Genomic DNA, 12,155 nt, shown 5'->3' on the forward strand with positions numbered 1-12,155 from the left:
TAAATGTATTTTGAGGTGGTTACTGTGTATCAGACATGATACTGTGTATCATGCCATTAGGATGACATCATAATGGTGAACGGAAGGTCAGACTATCATGTAATTACAAACTAGTATGTACACTGAAGATGCATTCTCCTTTGAAAGACAGGAGAACTGCATATGCAGGGCGATTGCATATGGAATAAGATAGACTCTAGAGTCAGATAACTTAGATTCATAGTTTACTACCATATCTGGTATTTATATGACTTTAGGCACATGAACTAATGTTCATTTTTTTAAACATGAGAATGATAATATTAGCACTTACCTTGTATGGTTGGTGTAGAGATGAAGACAGATTTTTCATGTAAAAATATTAGCAAAATAGGGTGTAACGCTTGTTTTATAGTCTAGTGAAGTTTGATAACTTTTTGTTTTCCCATAGTATTGCTAGTGTTATATACATACATATATATATATATATGTATATATATATATATATACCTATTCCCATTTCATGTTGATCTCCAGACCTGAGACTATATCTTATATTTACTAATATTTCTCATCTAAGCAATTGGCATAGTGTATTGGCATAGTGAACCCTGAAATGTACAATTGAATAAAACTTAGATGTGGTTAAGACTCCAAATGCAGGGGCCATGGGTTCAAGCCCTGCTTAGGGAAAATCCCACACGCCGCATGGCCAAAAGAAACCAAAAGAAAAAAAAAAAAGACAGAAAACTTAGAAATCTAAAGTTGCTCCCAAGATAATCAAAACTGTACTTTATTAGGATACCTTTGTATTTTTAGTTCTATAAGTAATAAAATGGCTAAATACAATCTAAAGGGGAAACCTGTGTTCCTATCATACTGTTTCCAGGATGTTGTAACAAGAACCCAGCAAAACTATTCTCTTCCAGTCTCTGGGAAAAGGAGATAGAGAAAAGATTTAGTTGTAAGAAAGTATACAAACGGTGGTTGAGTTTTAACTAATTATACCTCTGGTGGTCATATCATTTACAATACAGCCTAGGATACTTTGGGGAGTCAAAGGAGGTAGTTTTAATCACACTGGCATGATAGGTGTAAATTAGAACTTAGATCAGATACATGTTCTGTCATAACTTGTGATAGCGGTATGAAGAATGTATCATGAGAACATAAAGAAGGGTGCTTGCAGGTTAAGGAAAATTTTACACATCTGAGTAAGACTTCTGAGGAATGATGATTTCTTCCAGATCAGGTAGGGAAAGAAGGCGCATGCCTGGCTAAAGAAACCGAGTGCCATCTTGCTGTCTCTGTAGTGCTGCCTCTAAACGAATTATTCCCTCTCAAGAGGTGCTTCATGTCCATTGTTCTTCTAAAGTAGCCCTAAGAAACTATTCAATTTTTAGTATAGTAACATTAAAGGAGCTTAGAACTAAACTGATTTGCTTGCAGAAGTAATTGATAGGTTTTCCTTGTCCATCTCTATTACATATTTATATTTAAAATACAACAGTGATTAAAAAAAGATTATTGTCTGCTTCAGTTGCTTGTGAGGAAAAATGATCATTTTCAGTACTGAGGGTAGATAATTCCTGTTCTGCATTCCAGATTGTTACACCAGAACAAATGGAAGAAAATTACAAAGGGACAGAGTTTGGCATCAGTATAAGGGGCAATATTCTACTACTCTATCAAAAATAGAAAAGGGTCTCCTAAGAAAAGTTATGACCAACCTAGATAGCATATTGAAGAGCAGAGACATTACTTTGCCAACAAAGGTCCGTCTAGTCAAGGCTATGGTTTTTCCAGTAGTCGTGTATGGATGTGAGAGTTGGACTGTGAAGAAGGCTGAGCACTGAAGAATTGATGCTTTTGAGCTGTGGTGTTGGAGAAGACTCTTGAGAGTCCTTGGACTGCAAGGAGATCCAACCAGTCCATTCTGAAGGAGATCAGCCCTGGGATTTCTTTGGAAGGAATGATGCTAAAGCTGAAGCTCCAGTACTTTGGCCCGCTCATGCGAAGAGTTGACTCATTGGAAAAGACTCTGATGCTGGGAGGGATTGGGGGCAGGAGGAGCAGGGGACAACAGAGGATGAGATGGCTGGATGGCATCACTGACTCGATGGACATGAGTCTGAGTGAACTCCGGGAGTTGGTGATGGACAGGGAGGCCTGGCGTGCTGCGATTCATGGGGTCGCAAAGAGTTGGACACGACTGAGCGACTGAACTGAACTGAAGAAGTTTTTAGTTCCTTTGCATTAAAGGTAAAAGGAAGGACGTTTTCCCAGGATGCTATCATTTTGATAGATCTTTTACCTCCGAAATTATATCACTCTTTGATATTAATAATTGTTAGAATTTCAGGAAATGTTAAATAATTTGAAGCAGTGCTTCCTCACCTTTTGGACCTGGAGTAAGGGTGAGAAGATGTACTTTCACTCTTCATGCTGATGGAGGAGACAGATTTGTTGCTGGCTTTTACAAAGGAAATACTAACTATAGGTATTGCCATGTATTTTTAATCCTTTATGTCTGCTCACAATAAACATAGATAATATTAAGATTAATTAAGTAATACATGTTAGATTTATGTAGTCACATTTAATTTTGTTAATTCTGATGCATCCAACTTTTCCAGCTTGATGCTTATTAGCATTTGTTCATGTATATTCACAAATAAGTCACAGAAAATATTGTCCAACTCAGCTCCCACTCCTCATCACTCTGGCATTTTTAAGAAGGCAAATAAAAGATTTTACTTCAAAAATGAGCAAATCTTGGATCATAAAAGTAATATGCTAAAACATGTAGCCAAAATTCATTAATTTAGACACACTAATATGTGAATTAAACATTTCTTTGGGATGGCCGCATAACTCACATAATGGATCCATAAAAATTGTTTTTGTAAGCAGATAATAACTAATTTTAATGATAGTTGCTGCTGTTTATCAAACATCTGTTATGGGCAAGGCGCTCTGCTAAGTAAGTTGTACCTCACACCTTGAAACAATGCCTTCAGGTCAGGTAATTAGTATAATATATTCACTGTAACCTTGGGCTTCCTTGATAGCTCAGTTGGTAAAGAATCTGCCTGCAGTGCAGCAGACCTGGTTCAATTCCGGGGTCAGGAATATCCACTGGAGAAGGGATAGGCTACCAGTATTCTTGGGGTTCCCTTGTGGCTCAGCTGGTAAAGAATCTGCCTGCAGTGAGGGGGACCTGGATTTGATCCCTAGGTTGGGAAGATCCCCTGGAGAAGGGAACGGCTACCCACTCCAGTATTCTGGCCTAGAGAATTACATGGACTGCAGAGTCCATGGGATCACAAAGAGTTGGACGTGACGCAACGACTTTCACTCACTTATTCACTATACTCTTAACATTTTATGGAAAAAACCCAAAATGGACTTTTTGGCCAACCCAGTATAAGAAAGTGGTACCTGTGAGGTTTAATAACTTAGTCAAGGATACGTGGTTTCCTAGATTCCTTTTAAAGCTGCGGTTTTTCTAGTAGTCATGTACAGATATGAGAGTTGGACCATAAAGAAGGCTGACTGCTGAAGATGCTTTCGAATTGTGGTGCAGGAGAAGACTCTTAAGAGTCCCTTGAACTGAAAGGAGATCAAACCAGTCAATCCTAAAGGAAATCAACCCTGAATATTCATTGGAAGGACTGATGCAGAAGCTGAGACTCCAATACTTAGGCCACTTGATGCGAAGAGCGGACTCATTGGAAAAGACTCTGATGCTTGAAAAGATTGAAAGCAACAGGAGAGGGGGGTGGCAGAGGATGATATAGATATAGATAGCATCACCACTCAATGGACATAAATTTGAGCAAGTTCCGTGAGATGGTGAAGGACAGCAAAGCCTGGCATGCTATAATCTGTGGGGTTGCAAAGAGTCAGACACAGTTTGGCAACTAAACAACAACAACAGCAGCAAGCTAGATTCAAATCCAGTTCTTTTTTATTTCAGAATTGTTCTTTCTATTACTCTCAGATAAATGTATGCCACTAGTATTTGGTCATTAATTTACTCTGTGTACTTGAACCAAAATTTGTTTAAGTGTCAATTTTATGCTATATATTTATTGACAGGTAAGGATATTATTAATAATATGATTTATCACAGCATGTTACAAAGCAGTATATATTGGAAACATTTTAAAATAAATGCATGCTTACTCAAGTATATATATATATACACATATATATACACACATCTGTGCATATATGTATATGTACATACATGGAGAATTAAACTAAAGGGGGAATGAATATATATATATGTGTGTGTCTATAGATGTATAGAGATAAATAAAAGGTTTCTTAATTGTTTTCTTTTGGTAGTTTTCTGTATATATATTTGTATCTATGTATGCGTGTTTGTGCTTATGTAATATTAAATTGCTGAAATTGACTATAGTTATTTCATTACTTCCAGAGAGTCACTGGGAACATGCATAGGACTACAAGTTACACAATAAGAGGAAAAGAGCAACTGTAATTTTAGCGGTTCTTTTGTGTTTTGCTTCCTTGCATTTGAATGGTTGGCCATCATTGCCAGCTAGTCACACTTTTTTTTTTTTTTTTTTCCCATTTTTTTTCTAGCCACATTTTTTTTTTCCTCTCTTTTTTCCTTAATGCAGTTCTGGGCTAAACTACTGGGCTTCAGGGAAATCCTAGTGGATTATCTCATTTGTGCTTTATGCATTTCACATAGCACAGTTTTGGAGAAGCTGAATTGGAAACATTAAGTGAAAGTAGTAAGAAATCAGAGAGGTAAACTCCTTAAATTCTCTCCCCTGTGTACCACCCCCCCCCAATAAAAAGCCCCTTGATCTCAGCTTGCTTATGTAGTTTTAAGTTCTATCTAGCATAGAAGTTGACAGTTGACAGATCATGAGCCAGTGTTATTGAAACATAGCCACATTCATTTACTTACCTGTTTTCTCTATTGCTTTCTTGATTATAAAAGAATTGAGGTTACAACAGAACATACTTTATGGCCTAAAATACTTACTGTCTGGGTCTTTTTAATTAAAATGTTTAGGTACTCTTGATCTAGCACGTAAGGAAGAAACCAGGGACTTCTCACTTAACCAGGGAAAATTTACCCTAGTATTTGAAGTTATGGATCCCCATAAGAACATTGTAACACATGAGCATACGTAGTATTTGATGTTTAAAATGGCCTTAATGCTATTTTTTAATTTGTCTGGGAAGAAGTATGAGTTTCTGGAAGGAAACATGTTCTGTCTTTCAGGAAATATATTATGAAGAAACTTAGAAGTTCTTCCATATTCCAATTCTGTTTGGGAGTTCCTGGTAATTGTATGGGGCTTCCCTGGTGGCTCAGAGGTTAAAGCATCTGCCTGGAATGTGGGAGACCTGGGTTCGATCCCTGGATTGGGAAGATCCCCTGGAGAAGGAAATGGCAACCCACTCCAGTACTCTTGCCTGGAGAATCCCATGGAGGGAGAAGCCTGGTAGGCTACAGTCCATGGGGTTGCAAAGAGTCCTGGTGGCTCAGATGGTAATTATATATAAGACAAAGGGATGAGGAGGGGAAAGAAGAAGAAAGGCTGATTTGATTTGTTTGACAACAACAGTGCATTAAAGTGTGGTAGGTTCATTTTATATCAGTATTTATTAGGCAAACTTTTGACACAGTATTGGCTTCTGACTACCTGTCAGTTTTCATTTTGTGGCTTTTTTTGTTGTTAATCCTCAGTTTTCTTCCAATTGTATATAAGGTCCAGTAAGAAATGATGTCTCTTGTTCGTTGATGTATTATTTCCAGTACCTAAAACAGTACTTGACCATAGTAGGTGTTCAGTTAATACTTCTTGAGTGAGTGAGTTCAGACTTGAAGTTTTATTTTTGTCACAAAATTGTGACTTTTCAGAAATGTCTGCAACCAGTTTGTACCTAGAAAATAGGCAATAATTAGAAATATGCAAGCCTTTTTGAAAACTATATCTTCAACCTAATCATTGTATTAGTCCTATCACATATTACGTAGCAGAAACTGGGTCCTCGATTTAGTGAAACTGATGTCTGACTACTCAATTATAAACTGATGTAAGATGGTTAAATTATGTATTTCTAGTAGGTGAATTTCACACTGGCTTTTAGTAAACTCTGACTTGCAAACTGCTGTAGGTTCTGAATTCACGCAAGTGTTGTTAAAAATTACATTATGTTCTCAAATATAGTTAAATCATTTAAAAATCATTGGCTTACTTATAATTTTTCTTTTTAAGTGTCTCCAAACAGGTACCATTTATAACAAAAAGATGTGATCTATTCATAGTTCCTTGCAGTTTTTTTTTTGTATAAGCTCTGATACCACACAGTGATAAGCTGTTTTCATTCCATGTTTAAAATGAGTTACTGATTATAAAGACGTACATACCCTAAACCATCTAATATTAGATCAGATTTCATTGGAGTTAAATATATCCCGTATTTGTAGGAAATGTTCTGAAATCAAATAAATGATCTTGTTGTTGTTCAGTTGCTCGGTCATGTTCAACTCTTTGTGACTCCATGGACTGCAGCATGCCAGCATGCCAGGTCCCTGTCCCTCACCATCTCCTGAAGTTTGCCCAAGTTCACGTCCATTGCATCTGAGATGCCATCCGGCCATCTCATCCTCTGACACCATCTTCTCCTTCTGTCCTCAGTCTTTCCCATCATCAGGCACTTTTCCAATTAGTTGGCTGTTTCCATCAGATCAGCAAAATACTGGAGCTTCAGCTTCAGCATCAGTCCTTCTAATGAGTATTCAGGGTTGATTTCCCTTAAGATTGACTATTTTGATCTTGTGTCTTAGTCACTCGGTGGTGTCCAACTCTTTTCAACCCATGGACTGTAGCCCACCAAGCTTCTCCATCTATGGGATTTTCCAGGCAAGAATATTGGAGTTTTGTTGCCATTTCCTTCTCCAGTGGATCTTCCTGACCCAGGGATCGAACCTGGGTCTCCCACATTGCAGGCAGGCTCTTTACCATCTGAGCCACCAGGGAAGCCCTGGTGGGGTTTGATCTTAGTTTGTAGCAATTTCAAAGAGATTGGAGATAGATAGGATATGTAATGGAGAAGGAAATGGCAACCCAATCCAGTATTCTTGCCTGGAGAATCCTCTGGATGGAGGAGCCTGGTGGGCTGCTGTCTGTAGGGTTGCGCAGAGTCGGACACGACTGACGCGACTTAGCATGTACGCATGCACTGGAGAAGGAAATGGCAACCCACTCTAGTGTTCTTGCCTGGAGAATCCCAGGGACGGAGGAGCCTGGTGGGCTGCTGTCTATGGGGTCATATAGAGTTGGACACGACTGAAGCGACCTGGCAGCAGCAGCAGCAGGCTATGTAATATGCTTAGTGGTTTGACACTGACCAATGTGTGTTTGTTATGGCTCACACTGAGTATAACAGAATGGAGAGAAGTAGATGCAAGCTAAATTAATAGAACAATGTGATCTTTCATTTGCTGAAGAAAACACTTATTCAAAACAAATAGCTCCTTAGTTTGTGTTAACGGATTAAAACCTCAAAGGAAACTCATAATGGGTCTTAAAGTAAAATATCAATAATGTGACAATTTTTTTTTCTTTTTTAGATTGTGCTTTTGTTTAAAGGAAATAGGATGCTGAATATGTTAATAGAAAACTAACTTGAATATTGACACTGTATCCAAGGGTTGGCAGATTCCCATCCACAGGGCAATTTCTGGCTTTGGCCTGTTTTTGTAAAACAAGTGAACTAAGGATTGTTTTGCATTTTAAAAGCTTTTTTTTTTGTTTGTTTCAGTATTTTAAAGATGTTCCCCTGTCTTCTCATTTGCTTTGTTTTCCAGGAGAAGTTCTCTTTATTTCACTGTATGTAGCTTGTCTGTCTTTGTTGTTGTTCAGTCACTAAGTCATGTCCTGTTCTTTGAGACCTCATGGACTGTAGCATGCTGGGCTCCTCTGTCCTCCACTATTTCCTGGAGTTGGCTCAAATTCATGTCCGTTGAGTCTGTGATGCTGTCTAACCATCTTATCCTCTGCCACCCTCTTCTCCTTTTGCCTTCAGTCTTTCCCAGAAACAGGGTCTTTTCCAGAGAGTTGGCTCTTCTCATCAGGGGGCCAGAGTATTGGAGCTTCAGCATCAGTCCTTCCAATGAATATTCAGGATTGATTTCCTTTAGGATTGACTGGTAATCTCCTTGCAGTCCAAGGGACTCAAGAATCTCCTACACCACAGTTTGAAAGCATCAATTCTTCCACTCTCAGCCTTCTTTATGGTCCACCTCTCACATCTGTGTATGACTGTTGTAAAAACCGTGAATTTGACTGTGGACTTTTGTTAGCAAAGTGATGTCTCTGCTTTTTAATACACTGTCTAGGTTTGTCATAGCTTTAAGGAGCAAGTGTCTTTTAATTTCATGGCTGCAATCTTTTTTTTAATCTGGTAGCAACCAGATTTTTCCTCTATCAGTGGTTTTGAGTAATTTGATTGTGATGTACCTTGGTCTATTTTGTTCCTTTTCCTTGTGCTTGGGATTGATTGAACTTCTTGGATTTATAGGCTTACTTTGATCAAACTTGGAAAGTTTTCATCTATTATTTCTTCAATTAATTCTTCTATTCCAGACTTTTTTCTTTAGGGACTCTGGTTACACATATTGCAATTTTGTTAAGCTGCTTGAATCCCTATAGTTTGCTGTTGATCTTTTCATTTTTCTTTTTTCCCTTTGTGTTACATTTTGGATACTTCTTATTGCTTTGTCTTCAAAATTCACAACTCTTACTTTCTATAAAATCTATTTTGCTTTTTTTCTCATCCAGTAGATTTACATCGGAGACACTGTAGTTTTCGTGTCCAGAAATTGTTTGACTACTTTTTACACTTTACATGCCCCTCCCTGAGGTTTTGAAATATAGACTACAGTTATAAAAATTGTTTTAATGTCCTTTTCTACTGATTGTATTAGATTGTTGCAAGGTTTGTCATTGTTGAACTTTGCCATTTGATATTGGGATAGTCTTAAATGTGATTATGTTATGCATCATTTTAATGCACATTTCTTACTTTGTTTTTTTGCTAATGACTTATTACTTGCTGTTTATATTTTAGACTAGGGAAATGATGTTACACAAAAAGTAAATTTGAGTGATTTTCTTATTCAAGTTCAGCATGGGTCATAAAGCTGCAGAGACAACTTGCAACATCAATAACACATTTGGCCCAGGAACTGCTAACGAATGTACAGTGCAGTGGTGGTTCGAAGTTTTTCACCTCATGCAAAGAGTTGACTCATTGGAAAAGACTCTGATGCTGGGAGGGATTAGGGGCAGGAGGAGAAGGGGACAACAGAGGATGAGATGGCTGGATGGCATCACTGACTCGATGGACGTGAGTCTGAGTGAACTTCAGGAGTTGGTGATGGTCAGGGAGGCCTGGTGAGCTGCGATTCATGGGGTCGCAAAGAGTCGGACACAACTAAGCGACTGAACTGAACTGAGCTGAACTGAACTGAACTGAAGAGCCTTGAAGATGAGGAGTGTGGTGGCCGGTTGACAGAAATTGACAACAACCAATTGAGAGGATCATCGATGCTAATCCTCTTAGAACTGTATGAAAAGTTGCCCAAGAACTCAAGTGTCGACTATTCTTTGGTTATTTGGCATTTGAAGCAAATTGGAAAGGTGAAAAACTTGGTAATTGGGTGCCTAGTGAGCAAATCAAAAAAATGATTTTGAAGTGTTGTCTTTTCTTATTCTGTGCAACAACTAAGAACCTTTTTTTTTTTTTTTTGGATTGTGATACATGACTAAAAGTGGGTTTTATACGACAACCTGAGATTACCAGCCCAGTGGTTGGACTGAGAAGAGGCTCCAAAGCACTTCCCAAAGCCAAACTTACACCAGAAAAGGTCATGGTCACCATTTGTCCATCTGCTGCTGGTCTGATCCACTGCTGCTTTTTAAATCCCCCTGAGATCATTCTGAGAATGCTCAGCAAATTGATGAGAGAGGCACTGAAATCTGCAAAGCCTTGAGCTGGCATTGGTCAGTACAGAGGGCCCAATTCTTCTCCATGACAACATCCAACCACATGTCTCACAACCAACACTTCAGAAGTTGAATGAATTGGGCTACAAAGTTTTGCCTCATCTGCTACATTCATCTAACCTCTCGCCAACTGAGTCACTTCTTCAAGCATTTCGGTAACTTTTTGCATGGAACATGCTTCCACAACCAGCAGGATGTGGAAAATGCTTTCCAAGAGTTTATCGAAGTCTGAAGCACGCCAAAGGAATAAACAAACTTATTTCTTGTTGACAAAAATGTGTTGATTATAATGGTTCCTATTTTGATTAATAAAAATGTGTTTGAACGTAGTTATAATGATTTAAAATTCACAGCCCCAAACCGCGATTATGTTTGTACCAACCTAATATCTGTGTCGGTTCTGGGTCATTTTCAGTTGATTAATTTTTCTGCTTACTATGAGTCATGTTTTCCTGCTTCTTTGCATGTCTGATGATATTTGGATGCTAGTCATTGTAAATTTTGCTTCATTAGGTGTTTTCTATTTTTCTTTTATGATTCTTACTGAGCTTTGGTCTGAGACATTTTAGTTATTTGGAAACAGTTTGATTCTTTCAAATCTTACTTAGAAGATTTGTTGTGTGCCATGTGCTTAGTCGCTTCAGTCGTGTCCGATTTATTGTGACCCCATAGACGGTAGCCTCCCAGCCTCCTCTGTCCATGGGGTTTCTCCAGGCAAGAATACTGGAGTGGGTTGCAATGCCTTCCTCTGGGATCTTCCCAACCCAGGGATCGAACCTAAGTCTCCCACATTGTAGGCGGATTCTTTGCTGTCTGAGCCACTATGGAAGCCCAAGAGTACTAGAGTGGGTAGCCTATCCCTTCTTCAGAGGATCTTCCCAATCCAGAAATCAAAACGGGGTCTCCTTCATGGCAGGCAGATTCTTTACCACCTGAACTGCCAGGGAAGCCCAAAGATTTGTTAGGTAGAATCAAAGAAATGTTTAGTCTGTACATGATTGTTCCCCACCACTGAGCCAAGATTTTTCTGCATACTCTGTCCAATGCCCCATGCACTAAGATTTTCAGTATGGCCATTAGAAACAAGCACTGCTCCTTGTGTGTAAACACATGATACTCATCCCTTTAATTTTTTTGAGTGATAATTTCCTCATGCACATGCACCGATTGTTGCTATAATGGCTGCATAAAGGGTCCTTTGGCAGATGTTCAGTGCTCTCTCTGAGCAGTGCTCTGTTCTCTGATACTGTTTGTTCTCCTTGAACTCTAAGCTCTGTCTCTTGAACTCAGTTTGCCTGGGTATCTCCTCTCAGCACCAAGGCCTGGAAACACTCTAATGACAGTAAACTGAGGGCAGTTGTAGAGCGTTCTTGTTTTTTTTTCGTTTCTTAATGATTATTTTTCTTTACTTAATGTCCAGTGTTTTGAGAACTGTTGTTTTATATGTTTTTTTCAATTTTGGGGTTGATTCAAATAAGACAGTATATTTGGTTGATGTTACTACATTATGGCCATAAGTGAAAGGTGTTCTTGCAGTTGGGATTAAAATTTTAGAATTAGTGGTTAAATAGTTCCAGGTGATGTAGAGAGTTGGACCATAGGTATAAATGGAGTAGAGAGGTGAGGGTCATTCAGTGAGTCATCCACATAAACTTTGAAGTCTCCTAAGTAGATAGATTTGAGACAGAATGTAAGACTTTAAAAAAAACTGAGAGTCAAAGTTGTGAAGTTTTAATAATGCATGTTTCATGTGTTTTGTTAGGGAAAATAAAATTATTTTAAAATTATCTTAATCTTTTAAAATTATGTTTAATCATTTTATCTGTTCTAGAACCTTCTGATAACTTAAGGGAGATTCTCCAAAATGTGGCCAAATTGCAAGGAGTATCAAATATGAGAAAGCTAGGCCATCTGAATAACTTTACTAAGGTAAGTAACTTCAGTCTTTATATTATCATCCTAAGTTATTTTTTCCTTATTGTACTTATTAGATATATCTTAACCACCATTAACAAGAAATTCTTCAGTATTCCCTCAATATTAGTGTTTCCTTGGCCCTTTCTCATGGATTTTTGTCATGTTTTTAAATTTAAAAGTATATTTGAATAATGA

At 38.1% G+C, this 12,155-nt stretch overlaps 1 protein-coding gene across 2 annotated transcripts in view; it reads left to right on the plus strand.

The window, feature by feature from the left end:
- Positions 1–12,155, plus strand: part of RICTOR (RPTOR independent companion of MTOR complex 2) — a 124,504-nt gene that overhangs the window by 23,148 nt on the left and 89,201 nt on the right. For both annotated transcript variants that reach the window (XM_018065616.1, XM_018065618.1), the window contains exon 3: positions 11,875–11,972. In XM_018065616.1, coding sequence (XP_017921105.1) covers positions 11,875–11,972 — 98 coding nt within the window. The remainder of the gene's footprint in view (positions 1–11,874; positions 11,973–12,155) is intronic.

This window comes from Capra hircus, chromosome 20 (assembly GCF_001704415.2).
Source record: "Capra hircus breed San Clemente chromosome 20, ASM170441v1, whole genome shotgun sequence".
NCBI classification, from domain to species: Eukaryota; Metazoa; Chordata; class Mammalia; order Artiodactyla; family Bovidae; genus Capra; species Capra hircus.